This window comes from Sebastes umbrosus, chromosome 20, assembly GCF_015220745.1.
Source record: "Sebastes umbrosus isolate fSebUmb1 chromosome 20, fSebUmb1.pri, whole genome shotgun sequence".
Classification (NCBI taxonomy): domain Eukaryota; kingdom Metazoa; phylum Chordata; class Actinopteri; order Perciformes; family Sebastidae; genus Sebastes; species Sebastes umbrosus.
In genome coordinates, this window is record NC_051288.1 from 18,966,869 (window position 1) to 18,979,545 (window position 12,677).

Genomic DNA, 12,677 nt, shown 5'->3' on the forward strand with positions numbered 1-12,677 from the left:
GACTAAAACAAGACAAAAATACTAAAATGTGATTTTAAATCAACTATAATTTTCAGTAAGCGACTAAGAATAAAACTAAATTAAAATGTTTGTCAAAATTACCATTCTTCTGCATCATAATAATTAAATTCCAATATTCAGACGTAATTAAGATTTTACATATTCAGTATTCTTATTCATTCTAAAGGACACTACTGGCTGATACAGGATGCAATACCGCTATTACTGATCTCGCACACATTATTATGTTTTCAAAGGCAGAATCGGCTCCATTCAAAAACTAGTGCGAACATGTTTCATACGACGGGAAATCATCACCAAAGGACACTGTGCTGTAATAGCACTGCAGGTCACATCCAGGTGAAAGCCACACCATCCCAGCTACACACAGCTGTGATGTATTTTTTAAACACTCGGCTGCTGGACAGCTGTCACACATACAAGACGAGCTGGTCCCTAAGATCTAGAAATAATGTGGCACAATCAAGAGTGTGCTTTTCCTGCTTTCGCTAAATCATGAATGTGCTCTGTGTCTCTCATGTTTCATTGGCTTTGCCCTGTGAACACCAGGCCCTTTTTTCTCAAATATGATTTATAGATATATGGCATTTCTTTTTTTTTCCAGTGTATGCTTGAAACCAGCGTAACGTATGGATGCACCAATCCAATTCACCGGTTCAGCGACCGCCCCGATACTGACCTTATTAAGCAGATCAGCCAATAAGTTACTGATCCACAGTTTCTTAGTCAATGTTGCCAGAAAATTCAGTATTTCCGCTATTAGTTTAGTCATGATGGGCCGCCGACTAAGTTTTTAGTGCTACAGCAATCTCTGGCTTCCTGTTACTTTACATAACAATGATTCAAATGAGTTCCATGCAGTGAGCTGTACAGTTTAAGTGTGGGGAAAAGAGAGCACTGGTATTGGTATTGGATTGGTACTCCGTATCAGCAGGAGAGTGAAGTATTGGAATTGTTATCGGGAGACAAAAAGTCGAATCGGTGCATCTCTAGTGTAAAACACAGGCTATAAGTGAGGTGTCTTACCCTTCTCTGTGGGCCTCCCCCTTCTCCAGTTCCTGGATGACCCCCAGCAGCACCTTGATGGTCTCCTGGCTGGAGCTGATGAGATTTTCCATGGCCTGGAGCTGTGCTTTAACATCCCCGTCCTGATTCATAGGCACTATTTGCTTGCAGGCCTCCTGTGTTTGGTCGGACGGCGCCCCACTGGCCTCGCCACCTCTGCAGGGTGTCAGAGGCTCCTCCATGGCCCGTAGAGGCCGGGCAGATAACTGTCCTGTGTGGCACTGTGCCTGCGTTGTACAGCCTCTGCTGGAGCGTGGTAGCGTCTCGCTCTGCAGCCCGTTGAGCTGCAGGGCTTTCTTCCGCTTGCTCCGCACGGACGGACTGTCCAGGCACTCCACCTGCGTGAGGGAGTTCCAGGCGATGGGGCTCGTAACCTTGGAGGCCCTGTCCGGCAGGGTGCGGGACGAGCCCTCCTCCAGATTGAGCAGCTGCCTCTTGGCCGAGCGGTCCGTATTGGCCTCCCTGTGTTGTAATCCTGTCCTGGCTTTGGATGGGACACTGCAGAGCTGGTACTCTGCCTGCGCTCTGGCTCCGCTTCCTCTCTGTGTGTCCGCAAGGCAGTCTGTGTCTGCAGAGCAACTGAGCTGCAGAGCGTCAGAGCACAGGCCATCAGGTGCAGTGTGCTGCTCCACTGTGGCAATGCACTCATTAGTATGGAGCAGAGCCCTGGTCCTCCGGACTCCACTCCCCCCGCAGGCTCCCTCCTCCTCCTCCTCCTCCTCATCTAAACCCCGCTCAGCAGCCTTGGACTGCTTCACCTCCATGACAAAACCGTTATTCTGACCTTTATAGGTTTCCACGGCCGCCACGTGTTTAAAGGTGTGGCCTTTCTTGCGCTCAAAAGGAAAGGTCTGATAGCGTTTCTTTAGGTCAGGGGACGTCTGAACGCCCGTGCTCCTCGTGACGTTCGGGATGGATCGGCGGGCGGGGACCGTCATGTACTTGCGGTACGCCACTTTGTATGAGATGGGCTTGCCACCTTTCCCCGCTGCCTGCAGCTCCGCCTCCCTCTGCTCGTTCTGCGCCTCGCAGATATCCTTGAAACGCACTTGCAGGGCCTTGTTTCGCTTCCTCACCTGTCGACTGGCTTCCAGGGAATACTTCACCTCCAGCGCCAGCGAGGTGGAGGGCAAGGGCGCTGCCTCCGAGTCAGACTCTGAGTTGGTGAGCATGCATTTGCCACCTTCCTTGCTCACCATGTTTCCTGAGAGGCAGGGAGAAAGACGTTGTGTTAATCATCGGTAATGAATGGCTTAGACAAAGACCCTTGCCTGACTATTACATCCTACTCGACAGAACACACCCGCTCTCTAAGCTTAGGGAGGAGGGAGGAACCCGTGCAGTTATTTCATGAATATTATTATAAAGACACTTGTCATTATGCATGCCAAAAAGCATCCCTAACAGGAATTTGACTTCCCTTGATAATGAATATAACAGGAATAACTGACATTGAATATTCTACATTAGACACTGAAAGCGTCGTGATGTCATGCAAATCTAAAGTTTCCATATGCATGTACAGTTTATATACTTTCCCTTTTATTGCCAGTTGGTTAGCGTCTGTTATGCTTGCCAATCCGTCTGTGTTTATTTACTTCAAGCGATTTAGCGTGCCCTAAAAATAATCTTAGCAGATTTCCACGGTGCATTTAATCTTCCTGTCTCTGAAACCAATAACTCCACTTTCAGCATCATTTTCATTCGTTTATCGTCGCCAGTTAAAGCAGCTTCGACTACCAGCTCCTCCTCCACCCCTACTCTACCACTTTCTAAGTTGATGAGTGTTTGTGTCTCTGTTTGTATGGGAGCTATCAGACACCGCACTTACAATCACACACATACTCAAATACACTTAATTAACAGTAGCAATACCCTGTTGACTATTCTGAACACACTGCCTGAGGTCAATTCATTCCCGTGGTTTATTAGTTTCAGCAGGATTCTACACAGTTTGACCTTTCCCTCTCACAGTTAATAATTAAGTAAAAATAGGATTTTTGGCCTATTTGGGGGCATATGTTCACTCCTCTAGAATATATGAGTATGGCGTGTGTTTATATTCCACTTTCTAATTGAACAGAGGATGAAACAACGGGGACGATACCTGCAAACAGACTTCTGACAGAGATCTGTAACAACCCCCCAAGGAGAAACATCCTAAGCAGAGATATGAATATGAGATTATCTTTCCCCACTACCACAGGTACTGTATGGTTTGCGGCATCACCGCTCCGCAGTTTGCCTCTGACAGAAATATGATTCTCCTTCTGCCTGCTGATTTACAATAAGCAAACACTCCACACGCTCATGTAGATGCTGAAATCGGATAGGATTATAATTATCCGTCTCAGCTTAGCTGCCGTGACTGCTCTCTGTCAACAGGGAATGACTTCCTATTTCAAACCTGTCTGTTTACTTACCTGGGAGCTATAGAATGGACATTTTGTCTCACTGTCTTCTCCATCACATTATCGCCCTGGCTCTGCATTATTGAATTATAGTCTCCAGTTCTGCTCGGAGAGAGACTGCCACCTATCTTTTGTCTATCTCCTCTGAGATCTAACATAACAGTCTCATCTACAGACACTGATAGCCCCTCGTAGTCACGCAATATCGTCTGTAAATATTACTGCAATTTTACATATTGACTTAATCATTCAGTCATTTTTCTGCAAAAAGCTGCTCTTGCAATCAGTAAAGGCGTGCCCAAGATTATGACATTTATGAGTACAGTGTTCTTATGCAAGTTTTCCAAAATTAGAGAGCTACTATTCACCACACTGAGCATGAGAAACCAAAACAGTTTTGCTGTAAATAATATCTTTTAGGGCTGTTAATCAATTCAAATATTTAAATGTGATTAATCGCATGATTATCCATAGTTAATCTTAAATTAAATGCACATCTGTTCAAAATGTACCTTAAAGGTAGATTTGTCAAGTATTTAATACTCTTATCAACATGGGAGTGGGCAAATATGCTGCTTTATGCTAATTATGTATGTATATATCTATTATTGTAAATCAATTAACAACACAAAACAATGACAAATATTGTCCAGAAACCCTCGCAGGTACTGCATTTAGCATAAATAAATATGCTCAAATCATAACATGGCAAACTCAAGCAGGCAAAAGGCAACAACAGCTGTCAGTGTGTCAGTGTGCTGACTTGACTATGACTTGCCCCAAACTGCATGTGATTATCATAAAGTGGGCATGTCTATAAAGGGGAGACTCGTGGGTACCCATAGAACCCATTTCTATTTACATATCTTGAGGTCAGAGGTCAAGGGGCCCCTTTGAAAATGGCCATGCCTGTTTTTCCTCGCCAAAATTTAGCGAATGTTTGGAGCGTTATTTTGATTCCTTAGGTTTTCTTGTTTCATATGATGCCAGTATCTCCCCTCTAGCTTTAAAACTGACCCCGCAAAAACCTCTGGAATATCGATAGCGTTAATGCATTAAAGAAATTAGTGCCGTTAAAACAAATTAGCATTAACGTGTTATTTTGGCGTTAACTTTGACAGCCTGAATATCTTTGCTTGGAGCATCATACCTAATTATCAAAGTAGCCTGTCTTGCGTGCCAGATGCTAAATACCTCATGGGCATTGGGACTATGTGTAAAGGTCCTGTCAGAAGAAACCCATGTTTTAAAACTGAATAAAGCCAGATGGACCCAGCAGTGTTACAGATTGGCTCTCTACACCCTAAAAACTGTCCAAACATTGCCCAGTAATGTCACTGGAAACACAGTCTGAGAACAGCACAGCATGCCCATATAGACAGGTTAGAGATGGCAGCTTTCTGCTGTGCAGGCAGATGTTTGTTTCATTCTCAATAGGCAGGTACAATAATTACCGATGTGTCCGAATAACCAGGGAGTACAAGGCAATGCAATGTTTGTGGAAACTGTTAATATACGCCCAACACAGAAGACATTAGGAAAGATATTCTGCCAACAGTAACAAGGCTCTCAGAATACAGGCACATCTGCAATATAGTACAATAACTTGTTTTGTCATGCAGTGCTTGAAAAGTGGACAAACATATTCCCAATTTTTCCTTGAAGTAGTGAGATGTATCATCTACAGCCGGTGCAGTTACGCACACAGAAAGGCCAGGGGAATTTGAAAAACAGCACACAGTGTAGTTATAAGTGGAAACACAAAGGAACAGTGTTACCATAAACATCTCCACCTTGTATTGTATGCATGTAATGACTCAATGACTCCTGACCCCCTTGTCATTTATTGATCAAGGTTGCATATAACACAATCCAATACATTAATTTTCCAATTATTACTGCAGCTGTGCAGCATTTGTATTATTTCAGTCGAAGTTTTTTTTTTTTTTTTTCCTTCTTCTGACTGTTTGACCATGTGACGTTTATTCCCCGACTGCTATCTATTCACCAGCATGGCTGTGCTTTCCTGGTCCATCACCGTCAGTGTCCTCTCCCTGTTTGTTCAAAGGATGACATTTTGAATAAGAGATTAAACTGTTACCCTACATCCCCTCTCCAAATGAGGTCAGTGAATACGTCTAAGTTACAAGCGAGGCCCACATTATATTCAATATGTGCAAAATTATATCCGATTACGATTCGAGATGCCACTCTGCTCTAAACCGTCAGATATTGAGACGTGAATGGAGTTTGTCAGCACAGTGTTTTCTCTACTCTCCCTTCACTACACACGGCCTCCACAATGCATACAGTTTCACGGTATTGTATCATAATCCCCATTTAAATTTGATCCCTTTTGACATGTCAGCACTGCGGGCTGAATGATGTGTCCCCGGCTCCACGTATCTGATTTGTTACCCACTGGGTTCGGGCCCGGGCGACTGCAGCAGCACTCGTATCTCACCTGCGGCTGGAACACCACCCTCTGGCTTCTTGCATAAACAGCATGACTCATCACGCGAGGCTGTGACAACCGCCCCTTTTTTTAGGGTGGCCTTTTTTCAATTTAGGGGCAAGTAAGTGAAGTGAACTGACCCACTATTTCCTCCCCAGTAGGACAGACCAAAAACAGACCTCACAGGGTCATGTGCGCATGGCAAAACACATCAGACATGTTCACGTCTGACCTTGTTTTAGCAGCACAGCTCACATAGCTGTCATACTGGCACTAAGGGTCATTATGTGGGTTATTTCTAGGGACACAAGTGTATTTTGTTCACGATGGGAGCCTGCGTTTCTCTTTTATTCAGCCATTGTTTGAATCTTTTGAGTGCTGCAAGGACAATCTGCAGTAACGCAATTCATTATTGTTTAATGGAAATGGTCTTTTATGCTCAGAGCACGTGCTTATTTAATACAACACATCTTGAATTTAAGAATAGTTCCCCCATTACTTGCATTATTTTAAACTGCATATGAGTCGGCAGTTTCGTGAATGTCAGTCGCCTAATTGAACTTTTGCTCGCCGAGGGTAAAATCTGTCAGTGTCCTGATTCAACCTGGGGATTGAATGTTTACCGTACGTTTGAGCTTGACTAATTTTGTTTTATCGCTTCTGCTCCACCGAAGGGAAAATTCATTAATATGGTATGCATCACAAAACCGGTGAATTGATTAAACGCTGGAAATGTGGTTATACATGTCAATTAGAGACAGCAGCCTAAACAGCCTTTCTTGTTTAAGCATTTAACTGAGTGTTTCATTGAGCTGCTCTATTATCTCTTTATTTATTTTACATTACTTAAATGTTTTCCCAATTTATGCCCAGTGTGTGTTTAGCTGTTTTGATTGGAAGCTTAGAACAAATAGTAAAGCAGTAAGCTATTTAGCCGTACACGATATGGCAACAATTGGGGGGAGTTTTTTTTCCGTTTCAATGTGATAGTGCCCAATGCACAAAGCAATGATTTTCTTTAGTGTGAACTTGACTATCCTGCACGGAGCCCTGACCTCATCCCCATCCAACCCCTTTGGATGAACTGGAACTCGGACTGTGAGCCAGATCTTATCACCCAACCTCAGTGGTCAACCTCACCAATGATCTTGTCGCTAAGTGAAAGCAAAATCCTTGTGTCCGACTGGAGTGGACGCTTTTGAAATGAGATGTTCTCATACTCTATGGATGTAATGTTTGGCAATACTTTTGACAATATAGTGTTATATACCCTCCGATGTTTTAAAGTCTTCGCCTTCTCAAACTTCCCAATGACGGTTCAATTGTTTTTTTATGCCTCCTCCGCGCCGGCGAGAGCCGTGGACGGAGGCATTGTTTTCGGGTTGTTCGTCCGTCCGTCCCATTCTTGTGAACGCAATATTTTAGGAACGCTTGGAGGGAATTTATTCAAAATTGGTACATATGTCCACTTGGACTCAAGGATGAACTGATTCGAATTTGGTGGTCAAAGGTCACTGTGACCTCACGTCCGTCCCATTCTCGTGATCGCGATAGCGATATCTCAGGAACGCCTCGAGGGAATTGTATCAAATTTGGCACAAACATTCACTTGAAGTCAAGGATGAACTCATTAGAATTTGGTGGTCAAAGTTCAAGGTCAACGTGACCTCACAAAACACGTTTTAGCCGTAACTCAAGAATTCATTAGTCAATCATGTCAATTTCATACATGATGAAGTGATGACATTTTGGACAGACATGAATGTAAACTGCAACTTGACTGGTTGGCGGAGGCATACAGCCGCGAGGAGGTAATTCTAGTCACTGAATAAAACTCACAGGCAAATATACGCAGCCGGTATTGGGTTTTTGAATTACAGACAAAGCGAGCTTGAAGTCTGCCCTTGTGCTACATGATCAACAAAAAAAAAATCCTGCTCTCCTATCACTGCAGTTTTACATTATTACAGCTCAGCATGGCTTCAGATGCTGCTTGAACAAATGAGGGTAGCAGTACCATCACAGTCATGGAAGATCCAAACTCTACTGTAATCCAGCTTTATCTACTCGTGTTTTGTTTCCCTCTTTTCTCTCTTCTGTCAGCTTCCGCTCATAATTACACGGGGCTTAGTAGTGTTTCGAAAAGTCTTTGATCTGTCTCTTAAGAGCACACTGATTACGCCGTAAAAAAAAGATATCCGGGCTCGTCGTTTACTTTAGCTCGTGTTGGTGAGGTCATTTTGACAGTGTGGGTTTATTGTTGGGATTTTACTTACTCTGTCTGTCTCTGTGCTGCAGCGTATGAGCAGGCTTGGGTGCACCCATGCTCTCAGGGTGTGATTTGAGGGTATATATAGCCGAGTGATTGACTGTACAGGTCAGTGTTGAGGGATAAATGCGGTACAGTGCATTAGGCCGACACCAAACGCAGCAAATCCTTTGTCAGTTAATGGTAGCTTAATGCCGTAAGATGGAACGGCACTGGAAATCACAGGATTTTAAGGGATTGTCTCTCGAGTAATTGTTGCTCAGTCATCATGGACCGCTGCGCTGTTGCCAAGCACCATTTTGAAGATTTTGCTCAGAACCATCATGTAGTGTTGCAGTAATGACTAAATAACACCAGGAACATATGAGAGCGCAGTAATTATAAACCAAGGAGAAGGCAACATGTTTTACCCTCAATTCAATCCTAGTTACACTCACTTTCAGATCCAGGATAACTGACTGATTTCAATGTGATTCTATAGCAGTTGTGTCATCTATCAATAATCAAGTAAAGATGTGGCAATAGCAACATGGCTTGGATTGATATTCCTAAACTGGTGGACAACCCTCATGGATGATGAGACCAAATTATTTGGCCTACAGAACTAATGCACAATAGTTGTTATGTGTTACTGTTCCATTTATGTTATGGTTTAATGTAATATCATAATAGTTATGAATATTTACATAAAGTTTTCATTTCAAAGGTGCTAAATCCAAGATTGGGCGCACTTCTATTGCATCCGCACAGCTCTCAACACGGCGACGGCTGAGCAACTTCAGTGTCCAGTCCAGTCCATTAATCTAGATTAGTCTTTAGTTAAGGTCCTTTATCAGATGCAGCCAACTGTCTGATGCCCAGCTCTCATTACCTATTCTTCTGCCTCCGTATGTGGGACAACAGCTTCATGCAACAAATCTACAATTGTTGTTTTGGTTTGGATACCAGTGTGGTTTATATAACGCTCACTCAGCCGGCTCGCAGCTAACGGTGCTAACAGTGCTAAAGGCCCCAGACATACCAACCCAACATAAAAAAATTAGCGGCGACGAAGGTAGACCATTGAGTCACCTCACGTTACATTTGTCTTGACCAAAAAGTTGCACTCGAACACACTGCAAAGACTACAGCCGACGGCCAACTACCACATACGTTCTGTGCCTGAGTGAGACTTCTCCGTTTCTCTTCTCGTTCACTGATTCGCTTAAGCTGAACTCCCAATCAGAGTGATTTCTCTTACGAGAAACGGGCGGACAAACTCAGACACGGGCAGACTAGAGCCGAATGTGCGGGACACACCGCAAAAACTAGGTGTGTCAGTGCCTTAACAGTTAAAAAATACAGCAACATTGCTGACAGAGCTAACAGTGTTAATATGGGGGGTGGGCGCTACACTTCTGCAAAGACGCCGTCGGTCGGGACGGTGTTATCAACTGTAACCGCTGTATGAGAGCAGTGCGGAGCGGCGACCGTGAGCTAGCCAGTGGGGCACGCACACATGCACGAACATGCACTAATTACAACACACAGAGGGAGAGCGACTTTATTCTCTGCTCAGGACGCCATTACTCCTCTATATCTTTACATAGCTGTTTGCTGCTGTATTAATGCTCTGGATAGAGGACTTTTAATGTCTGATACTCTGACAGGATAAATCCAGATTTGCTGTTAATCCACAGCACTCAGAATAACCTTATAAGTTTCTACCATATGCACAGCATTTATTGAAAAGCCATGTGTGCATTACGTTACATTTTCACATTCACATTTTACATCCATATAACATTTATATGGCTCTCAGTTGTGCTCTTGAAGGTCACACAAACTATAATGTGTGTGTGTGAGAGATACTGCAGTTACAGTACAAGGCTTAATACTGACTAACGGCCTCTCATTGAGCCGTAGAGTGTGTGCTGCTGTACACGTCATTAGTAACCGTTCCTACTGTGAATGATGCTGGAAATTACCACCATGAAAGGAGCTTGCTGCTGTTTTTATGGAGGACTTCTTATCCTTGAACTGTAGCCTACGGACATTGTAGCCTTATTATTTTTTACTCACTTTGTCCCCATTGAATTGTACTTTTCTTTGTTATTTCCCTACTCGCTGTAGTTAGTCGTCTTTGTGCGCTACGCCTTCACCCAGGTGGGTTCTCGGGAGCTTGATGAATTCACAGGAAGCCTGTAATCCATACGTCGCCGAACACGCAGGCTAGATAGACATCAGACCTCTAGAAAGGATGTATGCTGCAGAGGCTGCCTGCTCTCATCAGAATGCATCAGATCACTCTCTCCTTTCCTCTCCTCTTCGTCGTCTTTCTACAGAACATTATATCTCTCCTCTTTCTGTTACACCGTTTTTTGTTCTCTTCCTCTCATTCTCTCTTTCCCCTTTGTTGCTTTCTTTCTCGATGTCTTTCTGTCTCTTCCTCTCTCGCCGAGGTTTCAAAGCTGATGGGTAACTACAGAACTCCCCTGCTGCTCTCAGATTCCTCCTCGTCATCCCTAGCAAAGACACGCGCACACACACACTACCACACACAAGGATGGACAAGGAGAGGAAAGGACTAGAATATACAGGTGTATGGGTGTAGATGTAGAGTTTTCATTCTGCTTGAATGCAGCAGAATTGACTGAAAGTAAAATAGACTGATAATGATGAAGAGGAAAGATGAAAGACCTTGAGACCCAGGAGAGTGATGGCAAAAGCCATCCTGTCTTGTTGATAAGATGCATAATTTTGTCATATAGTGGGTGGAGAGAGGGAGCTGTATGAAGCTACTGCAATCAACACAAAAACTATAATTTTAAGATTTTCTATATTAACTGTTTTGTGAAGACTTTTCTTAGTATGCCTGTCAGGGTCCAATTAGTGTTAGCTGGACATCAAATCTAAAAAAGACATGTCAGGCTTTCAGCAAACAGTCTTTCCCAGGAGGATTTGACGTGAATGACGGTTTGAGCAACTTTTAAAGAGTAACTTTTAAGCTGATCGCTCAGCCGTCAACCCCAAAAGATCCTCTGAACGTTTCATCTCACGGTTGCGTTCATGCTTCTGACTGAGCAGAACAGAGAACAAGTCAGCCAAAGGTTTGCTGTGGAGTTTTGGACCTCTAGTAGCGCGATGGAGCTGTTTTTCTATGAGTGGGTCCCCGTTTTGTTTGTGCATTCGGATGCAAACGCACACACGCTGATGATGCGATACACAATCCTACCAATGGCGTCACACTGTTCCACTGATCAACAGGTGGCGGTGACACGCCAAGATATGCAGCAAAGACTACAAGCTAGTCTCGATTAGTCAACTAATGGGTCGTTTTGGTCTTAGTCGACTGAGATTTCTTTGGTCGATTAGTTGTTTTTAATGCTTTTTTCATGCTGAATGACTTCTTTCTAAGAAACTCATGAGCACATCTCTGGTAAACACAAGATTTAAAGTGGTGTTTTTTGTGTGATTCTTTGCGGAGAAACTCAGTTTCACAGATCTGTCGATTAAATCAACTTATCGATCAGTCGACAAAGTTGTATGAGTGTTAGTCGATTAACAATTTCTTTGGTCGAGGACAGCCCTGGTAAACATGGATGTAAACGATTCAAAATCGGATTTGCAAATGTTTTATGAGGAAGGAAATGCACTCAACATGTTTGTTAAACCTCAAGGACACACACTATGCAATTTGGTGAGAAACACACCACTTTTGTTTGTTTACAGAGAAACTGCACAGGGCACCTTTAATGGTTGAAATTCACAATAAGCCTGTAGTACCAGCGTGCATGTCAGCTGACCCTGACCTCCACGTACTGAGATCACGAGATCCACGGAAAGTTATTTGACAAAATGTTTTGATCATTGATAGCAAAACATTTTCTTTCAAGCTTCTCAAATATAAGAATTCGCTTCTGTTCTATCTATCTATCTATCTATCTATCTATCTATCTATCTATCTATCTATCTAGAATGTATGTGTGATTTGTAGTGTTATTTGGAAAAAAACAAGCAATTTGAAGATGTACTATGTACACTATGTTATCAACAGAAATGTTGATTGAAGAAACACATAATTAATTTATTTAATCAAAATAATTATTAGTCGCGGCGCTAAAAGTATGGAAACACTAGATATACAGATACCTAAACTCAAACTTTTCCCTTTACCAAAGAAAACTCCCATCGTGCGTTGCTCTGCCTCTGGGCCTGTCGCAGCCCCAGCTGACTGGGTCCCTCCTGCAAAGCAGTGGGGAACACATGCTTTACACACACACACACACACACACACCAGCGCACACTGACAGCAACACCCAGGTGGGATCACGTGCGAAGAGTCGTCTTCTGTGTGCAACAGAAGTGCGAAGTCACTCGCAGACGCACGCGATTCACCTCAACTGCTTGCCGTTGTTGTGGCGCTCCCAGGGAGAAAAAACAACCTGACTCTTAATGAATAATCCTATTAGCACAT

At 43.4% G+C, this 12,677-nt stretch overlaps 2 protein-coding genes across 5 annotated transcripts in view; one reads left to right on the forward strand and one right to left on the reverse strand.

The window, feature by feature from the left end:
• dock1 (dedicator of cytokinesis 1) overlaps nucleotides 1–12,677 on the forward strand; it is a 213,360-nt gene that overhangs the window by 112,505 nt on the left and 88,178 nt on the right. The gene's annotated exons all lie outside the window — the stretch shown is intronic.
• Nucleotides 1–12,677, reverse strand: part of LOC119478925 (inhibitory synaptic factor 2A) — a 34,973-nt gene that overhangs the window by 18,869 nt on the left and 3,427 nt on the right. The window contains exon 2 of the mRNA XM_037754019.1: nucleotides 1,048–2,290. Coding sequence (XP_037609947.1) covers nucleotides 1,048–2,285 — 1,238 coding nt within the window. The 5' untranslated portion in view covers nucleotides 2,286–2,290. The remainder of the gene's footprint in view (nucleotides 1–1,047; nucleotides 2,291–12,677) is intronic.